The sequence below is a fragment of the Lynx canadensis genome, chromosome F1, assembly GCF_007474595.2.
Source record: "Lynx canadensis isolate LIC74 chromosome F1, mLynCan4.pri.v2, whole genome shotgun sequence".
NCBI lineage: Eukaryota > Metazoa > Chordata > Mammalia > Carnivora > Felidae > Lynx > Lynx canadensis.
Window position 1 is genome coordinate 9,298,431 of NC_044319.2, and position 14,320 is coordinate 9,312,750.

A 14,320-nucleotide genomic window follows, 5' to 3' on the forward strand; every position below is an offset into this window, starting at 1 on the left:
ATATTAACATAAAAACCTACAGATAAGTTTCAGAGCAGTAATTAAAAATACACTAAATTGTAATTTCCCCAAGAGTTTTAAAGGTAAATGCTCCCTCCTGTTGACAAACTGTGCAAAGATGAGCTCCAATTCATGTTACCTTTTACTATGCAGTTGAATTCTCGTCCAATACAGAGGCTTCATGGGCCGACAAGGCTCTACTGGCTGCTTCCTACTCCCTCTGTCTTGGTTCAGCCCTAATCCAAACAAGCCAGCTGGCAATGGAGGAGGAAGAAAACCACACACTTGCGGTGCTGATAAAGTGCTACTTCCAACTTGAGGGGGGAGTGGAGGGCCTGATCCAGGAAGCAGAGGGGGTGGGGGAATGCCTGTTCCAGAAGTTGGCAGGGTAGCTGGAACAGGTGGAATCCCCATACCTGGCAAAGGAGGAGGTGGAGGAACCCCAACTCCAGGCAGAGGAGGGGGAGGAGGTATTCCTTCACCTGGCAGGAGAGGGGGAGGAGGTATTCCCACTCCAGGAAGAGGCGGGGGAGGAGGTATTCCCACTCCAGGAAGAGGCGGGGGAGGAGGTATTCCCACTCCAGGAAGAGGGGGAGGAGGAGGTATTCCCACTCCAGGAAGAGGCGGGGGAGGAGGTATTCCCACTCCAGGAAGAGGAGGGGGAGGGGGTATTCCCACACCTGGAAGAGGGGGGGGAGGGGGTATTCCCACACCGGGAAGAGGAGGGGGAGGTGGTATTCCCACACCGGGAAGAGGAGGGGGAGGTGGTATTCCCACACCTGGAAGAGGGGGGGGAGGGGGTATTCCCACACCGGGAAGAGGGGGGGGAGGGGGTATTCCCACACCGGGAAGAGGAGGGGGAGGTGGTATTCCCACACCTGGAAGAGGGGGGGGAGGGGGTATTCCCACACCGGGAAGAGGGGGGGGAGGAGGTATTCCCACACCGGGAAGAGGAGGGGGAGGAGGTATTCCCACACCGGGAAGAGGAGGGGGAGGAGGTATTCCCTCACCTGGCAGAGGAGGGGGAGGAGGTATTCCCTCACCTGGCAGAGGAGGGGGAGGAGGTATTCCCTCACCTGGCAGAGGAGGGGGAGGAGGTATTCCCTCACCTGGCAGAGGAGGGGGAGGAGGTATTCCCTCACCTGGCAGAGGAGGGGGAGGAGGTATTCCCTCACCTGGCAGAGGAGGGGGAGGAGGTATCTCCACTACAGGAAGAGAAGGGGGAAGAGGTATTCCCTCATCAGGCAAAGGTGGAGGAGGGGGCGGTAACATTTCTGTACCAGGCAGAGGAGGAGGTGGGGGGATGGCTATACTGGGAAGAACAGGTCTCGTTGCGCCAGGGAGAAGGGGAGGTGGGGGAGCTGCCATGCCTACACCAGGCATGGAACTGGAAGACTCTGTGCAAGGCAGAGGTGGTGAGGGTTGGACGTTATGGCTGTTTTCAAAGGAAGAGAAAACAGAGTGTTCATGGCTGGTTTCAAACTCAGTATGAAGAGAAGGATGGGAAGGCTGTGACCCGGCCTGTCTTTGACTGTCAGACTTCAGGAGGGATGGAGATGGTGGAGGCAACGTGGGCTGATGTGCGTCGAGCTGTACTGATATTCGCCTTGGAGACACAATCAAAGAAATCTCCGAACAGAATTTTGTCTGAGGTCCGGAAGGTGAGGACGGCACAGGTGAGTCTCCACTTTCAGCCCCAGGTGGGTGGTGAGGACACTCTGGCAGTGTATTCACAGAAGGCAGTATTGGTATCCCACCCTCTTCTGTCGGGGATGTCTGGATTGACTTTGCCTGTAAAATCCTTTGATGACGTACATCCTTTTCTCCTAACCTGAGAGCTTCAAGACAGACATCTTCTAAGGGCGCACCTCCATTCTGAGCCCCATGACGGCCTCTGGCCGTCTCCACGTCCAGGGCAGGATACCCCTTCTCCAGTTCAGCTATTTTGGTCCTCAGATCCTCAATGGTCTGTTCCAGCTGCTGAATTACAGTTGCCTGTCCTTCAGACTTCATGTCAAAAGCTTCCTGAGGGACAACAAAGACAGACACAGTTAAATATAAAATAAGGACTTGGGGCACCTGGGTGGCTTAGTCAGTTAAACGCCCAACTTCAGCTCAGGTCATGATGTCACAGTTCATGAGTTCAAGCCCCATGTCCAGCTCGCTGCTGTCAGTGCAGAGCCTGCTTCAGTTCTTCCGTCCCCCTCTCTCTGCCCCTCCCCCACTTGTACTCTCTTAAAAATAAACATATATATGTATACATATATATACACACATATATATACAAAAATAAATATATATATATACATACATATAATAAGGACCAAAAACTATTTAAATAATAAAATAATTTTTAAAACTTGTAAAATATATTTGTTTGTTGTAATAATTCCAGAAGGATCCCTTCACAGAGAGATACCATTAGTATTTCTATGTATCTTGTCCTTTTCACACTTGGACTTCAAAGTGGTTTACACATATCACCATAAAGTCCAAAGGCCATTGTTTGTCTAATCTTTAAATGATCATTGAAGACAAGTAGACCAGTGAAAATAGGGAAAAAAATTCTGAGTGAAAAACCAGTTTATTTCCTAGACAGGCCCCTCTCATACCTTCCCAAATAGTATTCGCTATTAAGATGTTCCCTAAAGACATTTTAAATCCTCAGTTTTAAAAGTCATCGCTACCTTTTTAAAGGTAACCCACTGAAAGAATCTCCAATAAAATTCTGTGAAATAGCTTTCACATCCATATGCATATGTGTCATTTCACTTATATCATGTTTACTTTAATTTTAATATTTTACCAAAGGCATTTCAGAAAGTGATACCTGGATTAGTAAAATGTATAGATTATTTTCATTTCTCTAGTGTAACCTTAAAAGTGACCTTAAAGCATCAGTAAATATTTTTTAAGTTATCCTGACAACTTAGTAGTGTTCTCATTTTCCCATTTTTTTATAATGACCATATAAAAAGGTTAGGTGATAAAAGGCACACAAGAAGTAAATTCTGGAAAAGGTTTCTAAACTCAATTCTTAAATGTTATTACCAAGGCCAGCTTTTTTTCATTGTAGATTTGATTATAATGAAAGCACGATATGACCTCTTCTTCATAAAGCCATTATTCTCAGGAGCCAGAAACATAACAGGGTTGTTTAACACACAGAAGACAGAGTTAGACAAAATGCCAAAATGGAGGTCACAGTCAGAAATCTAATTGAAACAGATATAAGTAATAAGCCTAATGGAGAATTTAAAAAGGAACAATCATACAGATACTCAGTGGGCTTGAGAAAAGAATGGGAGACTTCAAAGAGCCCCTTACCACAGAGATAAAAGAGTTTTAAAAAAGTCAGTAATGAAAAATGCAATAACCAAGATTTGAAACAGACCGGATGTAAAAACACAAGGATGGAAGCAGCACGGGAATGAATAAGTGATATGGAAGGTAAAATAAATGGAAAATAAAGAGGCTGAACAAAAGAAAGATAGATTTATGGAATACAAGAATAGACTTAGGGAACTCAGTGATTCCATCAAATGTAATAACATTTGTATTGTAAGAGTCCCAAAAGACGAGAGAAAAGGGAGGGGGGCAGAAAATTAATTTGAAGAAATCATACCTGAAAACTTCCCTAACCTGGGGAAGGAACATAATGAAAGTGATATAAAAGTAAAGGATGTGAAGGAGAAGGAAGAGAAATAAGAGGAAGAAAAGGAAGAGAAACTGATCCTAAATCATAACAGCCTAGCACAATAGCAAGTATTACACTTCTTTCTACATAGATTTATGCTCTCACATTTACAAGCCAACTAGTCCAACACAACACTCAAAGACAATGATCATAGAAGATCATAGTACCCGTGGCTATAAGGATTCCTGAGATTTTTATCCTTTCTAATTATTTACACGGGCAGCAGAAAAAGACTTCTTAAATGGAATCAAGACAATTTGGCAGTTACTTGGATTGACTCTCCCAAGCGCCAGCACCTTCTCTTTCTACGTGCAGAAGTGGGAAGAAAAACTACATTTACAGATTCCTTTGCAGTTAGGTTCATCCAATTAGATGAAGATACACAGAGATTTAGAAAGCGGAATGATAGGAGCCATACTCCAAGTGTCCTTAACTGTTCTGTTAGTGATCAAGATCTGCCAACTGGAAGCTGCTCTGAAAGAATGTTCCACTGTCTACTTTCCAGTTTCCAATGGTGGCTTCAAAGGTTTTAGCTTCCCTGGTATACCAGTTATATATGACTCCTTTGAAAAATTTCAGCCTAGAAGCAGATCTTTCAAACTTTCTAATCGTTCCATGAAAAACTTAACTGTGTATAGGAAGCCCTTCTGTTTAATATATCTCGTATGGTTTCTGGTTCCTCAGTAAAGCCTGACTGATATAACCATGTACTAATACTTCAGGATAAAATACAGAGGGGAAAAAAAGGTTCTTCCAGTAAGCAGCCTGAGGTGATCTCCAAATATGGTTCACTATTCACTTGTCCCAGAATGCCCAACAACATCATGCAAATCAAAAGGTTCAAATCTTCATGTTCACTTTAAGAACACTAGTGAAACCATACAGACCATCAAGGGTATGCATATGGAAAAATCCACTAAATATGTGAAAGACATCACTTTACAAAACCAGTGGGTGCTATTCCATAGTTACAGTGGTGTAGTTGGTAGGTATGCCCAGGCCAAATAGTAGGTCTGGACACAGGGTCAGTGGCCCAAAAAGAGTGCTGAATTTTTGCTGCACATCGATTAAAAATGCAGACAGTGATGCTGAACTTAAGGGTTTAGATGTAGATTATTGGGTCATTGAGCAATCCATATAATCAAAATGGGTTATAATGGGTTATAATCCATATAACCCAAACACAGACTACCAGATTTACATAACTCACAGTCAGATTAACCAATACATGAGCTCCTAATGCCACATTAAAATTATCCTTACTGGAAAAGAACAAATGGTTCTAAACCAGAAGAGGAGATTGCACAGGAAAGAAAGAAAGAAATCCCAGAAGAAAATGACGAAATAAAAATTTATAGACTAGGAATAAATTCAGCATAAAATAAATGCAAATAAAAAGGTTTTTTTAATTGTGGGAAAAAAGATTCTCTTCCTAAAAAAATGAAGTAAAAAATAAAGCAACAATATTCTTATTTCTAAAATGATTTTTTAAATGTTTATTTATTTACTTTGAGAGAGAGAGAGAGAGAGAGAGAGAGAGAGGCTGTGAGTGAGCAGGGGAGGGGCAGAGAGAGAAGGAGAAAGAATCCCAAATAGGCACCATGCTATTGATGCAGAGCCTGACGTGGGACTTGAAGTCATGAACCATGAGATCATGACTTAAGCCAAAATCAAGGGTCCGACACTTAACCTACTGAGCGACCCAGGCACTCCTCTAAAACTACTTTTTAGCCTAACTGTAAGCATGAACAAATTATTAGAATTAAAATTACTCAACTGTTAATTTTCTACTATACAAACTTTCTGACTAAAGTATATGATGCCATGATATATGACATCTTTTATGAAAATAATTTCATTTTTTACAGCGTGTGAGAAATTCATCATTTTCCCCAATGGCCTCTGACAATACTCTATAATGCAAAATAATCTTTTTAAACATGTATGTCAGTTGTCATCCTTACCAAATTAACTAACTCTGTCAGGTGCTCATTAATCAATCACTTTTCATATGATTCAGGTTCTCTATCTCCTTCCCTGAAGTCAGGGAGCACAAGATTCTATTGGAGCAACAATTTCACCTTATACTGTATTTGCATCATGTGGCTTAAAATAGCTACAAATCATTGGTAAAATGACATTGCCCAAACTAAAGCATGGTAGATAATAATAGATAGTCTGTGTTACATGGGGATAGATTTGGGGTTGGACTTAATTCTACAAGTGGTCAATTTATTAGAGTACATTGTTCTGTTGTGTAATCTACTTATTCTTTAAACAAAATGGTAGTTGAGGGCATCTGAATAATAAAAAGATGAGAAAATGAGGAACTGACACACTCCACAAGCTTCACAGGTTTTCAAATGTGAGACACGGTATGAATTAGAATGGGGAAACAGCAGAGGAAATAGACAAGAAAATAAAACTCCAAACTGACTTTACAGTAAATATGGCAATGCTAGGCTTGTGGTACCAAGAAGGTGGTGAAGTCAAAGAATTCACGAAGATGAGAGCAAACAGACTGCAAAAACAAAAGGCTGACGTTTGTGTAGAGAACTATTCTGTAGAGATCATTATTACAGATGGAGAACAGGAAAAAAAAGCTGTAGGGAGAGACTGTCTGCATCTTACATTATTCCCAATGTAGAGAGAACAAAAAACCAAGTTGCTAAAATCCTGATTCCCCTCTATGACCCTATTTTAACCTGCAAAATCCCAGCCCAAATCAATGTTACAATCCTCTTATTCCATTCCAGGAAACAGCAATTAAGCTCATCTCAAACCTTAACTGATTAACCTGTAAACTAAGGCCAGCCATCTATACTTACAGAGTAGCCAAATGTATGTAAGGTTTTTGGTTCTGAATTCAGCTAAGATTCTTCAAAGAATCTTATCTGGCCTTCCTTATCCAGAACTATCAGTCAAGGGCTGGTGGGCTCTCAGAGAGTACCAATTCTCTATAGAGCTATTTAGAGAAGGCTGTGTTGCCTGTCAGCAGTAAGAGTTAGTTTCTATTTGGGTCATATTTTGTATTTTTTAAAAAGATTTATAAAGAAATTTACATGGTAAGTAATAGTTATCATCAAGAAAAAAATGCTGTGTATTCTCTGGCTATTTAAGCAAAAGTCCTTTCAGAGCCCACCCACAAAGCTCAGATTTACTCCTAAGAGCCTTCCAGGCACTCTGTGGTCCATGGAACGTCCTCAAGTTGAAAGCTTGTTCCCTCGTGTCTTGTGCCTGGTACTTAATCTTCCGTCTCTTCAGGGTACAGCTAGATAGAGGCCTATCAGATCCTCAAAGGATTTGACAATGGTAAAATGTACTTTCTATTATCTTTAGACCTCTACACTTTTCAAAAAAAACAGCATTCCCAGTAATTGTGTGACCCTTTACCCAATGTTAATTGTTCTCACTATTAAAAATTAAAATAAACAATTTTTTAAAGGAGAATAGAAAAAAGTGATCTTTATAATTTTTCAAAGAATCCAAATAATGGGTACATCCTTATAAATGGAAGAAAGATAACAAATCTATTTTAGTTATTCAACACAGTATGTAATATACCTTATATATTACCAATGTTGAGATAGTTTGTATTTTAAAATATTACTTCAAAAAAAATATTACTTCAATCCCTTAAATCATTCTAAGTGGTAAAGTCTGCCATCCAATTTGGCTGAACAATTTTATACAATACATTAGCCAAAATTCTTCCATTCCTGTACAATCTTATACGTGGGTGGTGATGGTTAGTTCTTATAAATTGTTTGAACACTTGCATATCACAAAATACAAGCTTCCATTAAAAAATAAAATGTTCACCAAATTTTTTTTCTGATTACAAGATTATGATTCCCAGAAAAAGAAACATTAATGTAACATTAAGGCTAAAACTGTCAAAAAGGAAGCCAAGATACACTCAAGTAAAGCTTTTGCTGAAAAGTTAATTCACTTCGTCTTTGAAACTTTATGATGTTTATAATGTAAGCAAGATACTTTGAGAGCCTAGAATATAAAAATAGATATTGGTAAGTTAACACGGTGATAATTTATTTTGTAAATGTTGATACGAGATATGTAATTTATTTTCTATCATTCAGATTTTTAAGTTCTGCTAAATTCTAAGACTATGTTACTGGCAAGTTACAATACCTGTAGACATCTATAAAATATAAATCCTACTCTTCACAAAAGCATATAAATTCTCTTTCATGATCTAAATTCTAAACAACATTCTAAGGTTTTTGAACAATGGCATTCCAGTTTTACAATAAGCCAATACATGCTATACATGATTCTATAGAAAAAGAAATCCAGATTTTAAAGTGATAAGATAATGCACAAAAATAAATTACCATCAATTTCAAGTTTGAAAAGGAATTTAAAGAAAGGAGGGAATATCAGAACATATGATAAGTAGAAAATAACTTACCTAGGTCTTCTTAAAGCAGAACATATCATGGAAAAGAAGAGCTTCACACACAGAAAGCTAAAATGGCACCTCTGGAATCCTTACAATGAAACAGATGAACTATTGAAATTATAATATTGTTGAACTGGAATGGATATGACAAATCTCTTCCAATCCCTTTATTGCTTAGATGAGAAATGTGAGTTAGAGGGGAGAGGGATTTGTTAAAACTCATAATTGGCTGTATTCCTTTTAACATCTCTTCATCGCAGTAGTTAACAATTTGATCGATGAGAAGGTTAAAGTCAACATCATTAGTGATAACCAAAGTAGAAGTAATAAATGTGTTGATAAAGGGGGTCAGGAAAAATGAGGAAAAAAATAGCAAAGAGAACCTGCTTTTTTTTGGTTCCCCCACAACTTCTGAATTTTCTCTCCAGTTATTTGAGCTGCAGTTGTGGCAACATTCTGGACCATAATCTAATATAGTTCCAAATAGTGCAAGGAAGAAAAACACTCTTGTTATAGTTTCATTTTCATTAATGGTCTGTGGATATAAAGCACAACTCAGTTTTCCACCTCCTCACCACCTTCTTCTTTAACCCAACTAATCTCTAACATTAAAGACTTCCTAAAAAAACAAAGCTTGGAGGAAATTGAATGGGATGGATTAAGAAGATTAGCCAGAGTGGTAGAACTGCCTTTCAACCCTGTTGCTCTCCTAAAATTGCTCTCCCAGTAACCCCTCCTGTTCTTATTGCCTATAATTTTATACTCTCTCCCTTCCATTTTGTTTTCTCTGTTCCCTCCTTTGGATTTTTTTTGGGGGGAGTAGGGTACCAAACCTACAGTAACTCCCAAGACTTTGTTCTTTTTTTTTTTTTTTTTTTTTCAACGTTTATTTATTTTTGGGACAGAGAGAGACAGAGCATGAACGGGGGAGGGGCAGAGAGAGAGGGAGACACAGAATCGGAAACAGGCTCCAGGCTCCGAGCCATCAGCCCAGAGCCTGACGCGGGGCTCGAACTCACGGACCGCGAGATCGTGACCTGGCTGAAGCCTGACGCTTAACCGACTGCGCCACCCAGGCGCCCCCCAAGACTTTGTTCTTAACGCACTATCCTCTCTGTATATGTGAGGAGAGCACATAGAGTTTTATATCTTTAGTCTTCATCTCTATACTGATTATTGCAAAGTTTTTCTCTCCCAACAATACTTCACTTCCGTATCGTTAGCTAGCATTGCTTTTTGATCACCTGACATTTTCCTTGAATTTAAGGAATTTATTTTCCAAAGAAACATCTAGGCACAGTAGTATCTCTCAATCATTTTTCTAAGTCATTGGCTCATAATGTGTACCAGAATCACATGGAAGACCTATTGAAACACAAATTGCTAGGGGCGCCTGGGTGGCGCAGTCGGTGAAGCGTCCGACTTCAGCCCAGGTCACGATCTCGCGGTCCGGGAGTTCGAGCCCCGCGTCGGGCTCTGGGCCGACGGCTCGGAGCCTGGAGCCCGTTTCCGATTCTGTGTCTCCCTCTCTCTCTGCCCCTCCCCCGTTCATGCTCTGTCTCTCTCTGTCCCAAAAATAAATAAAAAGTTGAAAAAAAAAAAAAAAATTTAAAAAAAAAAAAAACACAAATTGCTAGTACCCACCCCCAGAGTCTCCAATTCAGTAGGTCTGGAGCAGGGCCTGGGAATTTGCATTTCTAATCAGTTCCCAGGTAATGCTGATGCTGCTGGTCCAGGGACCACACTTTGAGAACTATAGTCAATTTTTACCCTAGCTATGGTTACCAAATCCATTATTTCAACTTTGGCTGCTACTTTTCCTTTTATCAGATAAGTACCTTAGTTCAGATTCTCCTGACCTGACAATGCGGATACATTGACAGTTTAATGACTGGTCCTCCTTCTTGGCTCTGAGAGGCATGTCACAGCCTTCTTGTGCTTGGGAACACTAGACAGAGGTGCAGCACTATGCCCAGGGACGGGGGTGCTTTTTAAACAGTGATATCAACAAAAAGCATAATGAGGCAAAAAAAAAAAAAAAAATATGGCACTAAATAGATTGCAAAAAGGATACTTGTTTGCAGCACAAGCTGAAACAAGAAGGCAGAGTGTCACCTTATTCCACCCGAGCGGGGCAAGTGCATGTAGGGTAACTCAAATTGTTCACCACTTTATGCCTGTCTACAAATGAACGTGAAAGCCCTGTGAGTATTGATTTTAGGGCCACAGATATTGCAGATACGTATTCCGCAAATATAGAAGCCAGGAATAATGAGAGTCAACTCAATTATGAAAGCAACTTTCAAAACCAGATATAGCAACAATAATGACAAAAAAATAACAGCTAATATTTTGAGTGCCAGGAGCACATAAACTAATGCATTGAAGTTAATGCACTTAAATTAATGCATCTAAATGTCACAAAACCCCTATGATATAGAAGTTTAAAGATGAGGGGACTAAGGCACAGAGACTAAGGCACAGCAAAATACTTTGCTTAGGTTTGCAAGTTAAAAGAATAACTGGTATTTGTGCCCAGGGAAACTGATCCAAAGTCCACGTCTTCAACCACTATGTATGAACAGAGGCAAATTTTCTACCATTTGCCAATAAGCACCCTCCGCTCTAGTCAGTGTGGTCTCCTACTATTTAGCTATTCATCAAATATTTTCTGAGCTCCTAAAAAATGGCGGGTGCTATGTTTGATAGAGGAAAGACAAAGAATAAGGACAGTCTTAGCTTTAGGGAGCTCAACTGTCTATGAGACACGCAGAAGTCAACCATTATGGAAAAATAAGACAGGTATGTGGTCCCAGAGTAGCGATGCCAAAATGACTCTCTAGATTGAAGTCTCGGAAAGTGTCTAAGTGGAAATAAAGTTTAACATGAGTTTAGATGAACAAGTAAATAGAAATTAAGTAGATTTTAAAGGCGGGGGAGGTTAGGAATATAAAAGAAACATAAAAAGACAGATATGAAGGATCCTAAACTAGACTATTGTTCAGAAAACGAGGGTATTTTTTAAAGCTGGAACAAACAAAATGTAGGAAATAGTGGGTGGTAAATCCAAAGACGGAGAATGGTAAGGAAAAGCCTGTCATGCAGTCTCGAGGGTCTGATTTTTTTTCTCAGATGTTAGGAGCAGTCACTGAATGAGTGTCAGCAGATATCAGATATAAGTAAATGTGGATTTGAGAAAGATAACTCAAGGCCTTGTGGAGGAAAGATGGGAAAGGATTAAGAGTGGAAGTACAGAACCCTGTTGGGGACTATCACAACAGTCCAGAAAAGACTAGGCCCCTGGCCAAAGAGGCCCAGGAGGTGGAAAAGCAAAGCTGGTTGCTTGAGGAATACACTGAGTCACCTCTTACATCACCTGGTCACCTGGTGCCTGTCATATCCTGCCCCACAAACCCCATCCCCTGACAAAATGCCACATTCACTTTCACTTTTGTGCCTTTATTCTCTTTTCTCATCTGAAATTCTTACTCTCCTTCCCTCCATCTGTTCAAAAACTATCACTTTCAGGACTTGATCTAAGTTTCACCCTTCCTAAGAAGCTGTCCTTAATTATAATTCCTCAAAAATATTCCTTTTTATTGTTTTAGTTCTGTAATACAATATATACCAAACACCTTGGCAGAATCATGTTACATCTTGCAAATCATTTCATGTATATGGAAGAGCCTGGGACCTTATAACTGTTTACATTTCCTTCAATATCTACCACAAATACCTTGCCCACAGTACTTCAACAGATGTCCAATAAAGGATAAGCAACCTTTATAAGCTAAGAACTTTATGGGCTCAGCTATTCTTTCAGATGAGCTGCTTGACCTATTTGCCATTCTCCATAGGATATCAACCATGTTGTCCAACAAACGAGCTTTATACCATCTAACACTCAACAAAGCAAAGATACAACCTCATTTCACCTCTGACTGAGCCCTACTGCCCTAGAGAAAAGTGAAAACAAAGCGTGATATCTAATTCATTCCTCACATTCTCATCTTAAATTTTAACCATTTTCCAGATGCTAACTGCTTTTCATTCTTAAAATTAATAGAACAGTTTCTGTTTTTATTTCTAAAGTCAAAATGTCTAAATTTTTCTCTGAGCTAGTTGGGAGTTTCCACAAAATGAAAATATATTTTCCAGAAAAATCCTTTCTTCCCCTTAACATCTTGCCCAAATGTTACCCATTTTCAATGTCAGTGCCTCCACCCCCAGGCTGTCCTGCATCTCTTCCAGTCAGTCCCAACCACCTTCCACCTTGCCCCTCCCCTGGTCCACTGGGTCAAAGTGTCAAGCACCCAAGAATTATCATCACAGATGACTAGATGACCCATGTTTTCTCCCCTCAACCATCTCTCTCTCTCTCAACCATCTCCCTCTACCTCTTTCTCTCTCTCCTTTAACCCCTATTTTTCTTACTCTGCTTTATGTTTTAGTTATTTACTTGTCTTTTAAATCATGATTTTGTGGGTTGATAATAACCATAGAAATTCATATTATTTTTTGCCTTGGAGTTTAGAAGGAACTTACATTAAACAATTTTTCCAGCCCTTTGATATGTGTAATACATTCCAACAAAATTCAAGTGGCTTCTTGTTTTTATGTCTCCATCATTATCCTTTCAGAATCACATTCACCCACACCTTTCTTTTGATCTGACCAATGCTTCTTTTACTCTCTAAACGTTTCTAGCCAAGACACATGTGAGTAATCCCTCAAGAACCATCAACTAGGCTACCTCACATTACTCACATCTTTTTCCTTGATTTGTTCCCAAATAAAGATGTTTCTGAAATAATAAATTGTACTGAGTCGTGATTGTAGAAGAGCACTATAACAGATACTTTAAGGAGAACCAATGGAAAACAATATTTAATTCCTCAAATAAGTTTGCGATCAAATTAGGCATTGAGGGGACCAAGGAACACTGATCAGAGCAGGAACCTAAGAAAAGAGTTTTAAGCCAATTTCAAAGGAATTGAAAATGGACTGAAATAGGATTTTGCTGGTTTTCTCAAGTCAGAGCATTTTTCTGACTTTTGACTATTTGTTTGCATATAAACCATACAACATAAAGGGTAAGAGAGTGCTGATACTATTTAATTTCTTTTTATTTTCCAGGACTTGGTAAGAGACACGGCTATTCACTATTAACAAAAATTTTAATGAGTAGAGAGACTTAACTTTGAGTTGCCTGATATTATCAATTATTACCCAAAGCTAGAATTTTTGGAGATCAAATTGTATTCTATTTACCTTTAAACTAGCCCATTTGCATTAGAAAGATGTGATGAGTTTCAGGAAGATGTTTCAAAACACAATTTTATATGTTCAGTTGACCCTTTAACAGCACCAGAGTTAGAGGTACCAAACCCCCACACGGTAAAAATCCGTGTATTACTTTGACTCCCCCAAAACCTGTTGACTGGAAGCCTTAGTGATAACATAAACAGTCAATTAACACATATTTTCTGTGTTATATGCTTTGCAGACTACATTATTACAATAAAGTAAGCTAGAAAAAAATATTACTAGGAAAATCATAAAGAAAAGATAATACATTTACAGTACTATATTTATGGGAACCAAATCCACATATAAATGAGCCTGCACAATTCAAACCCATGTAGTTCAAGGGTTGACTGTAATTTCAGAAGGAAAAAATAAGTCAAAAATTGGGTGGTAACCAGTTTTGTTATCATAAATTAATCTTTCATACAGGAACATTTTTTAGAGATTATAATTATCTGTTTTAGAATATAAAAGAGTTTATAGTTTAAATAGCATTTCAGATACTAAAGAATATAAAACAGAATTGAAAGACAGTCTTATTTCAGCTTTATGAAATAATTCTTTAGACAGATTTTCAGAGCATATCACTTAAAAATAAATATCAATAAATGAGGTCCTAAAGAATGTAGTTTTATTTGAAAACTTTCTCTAATTCCATAGGGCCATCAATAAAAGCACTCAGGGAGAAAGCTATAGTTTTGTTTTGTTTTTTTTACATGAGTACCAGCTGTATTTGCTTTAAGCATCAAACTCTTGGGCAACACCATAGCCTTCACCTCCTTTTAGCTGAGAAAAGGCTTTATGAGTTATGTGGGGGGTTTTTTCCCAGGGATATGGAGCTCTCAGAATTATTAACTATAGGAAGAGAGTAAAAGTCAAAATTCATTCAATAA

At 39.1% G+C, this 14,320-nt stretch overlaps 1 protein-coding gene across 1 annotated transcript in view; it reads right to left on the reverse strand.

The window, feature by feature from the left end:
* FMN2 (formin 2) overlaps positions 1-14,320 on the reverse strand; it is a 391,745-nt gene that overhangs the window by 252,663 nt on the left and 124,762 nt on the right. The window contains exon 5 of the mRNA XM_030303011.1: positions 140-2,025. Within this exon, the coding sequence (XP_030158871.1) occupies positions 140-2,025 (1,886 nt within the window). The remainder of the gene's footprint in view (positions 1-139; positions 2,026-14,320) is intronic.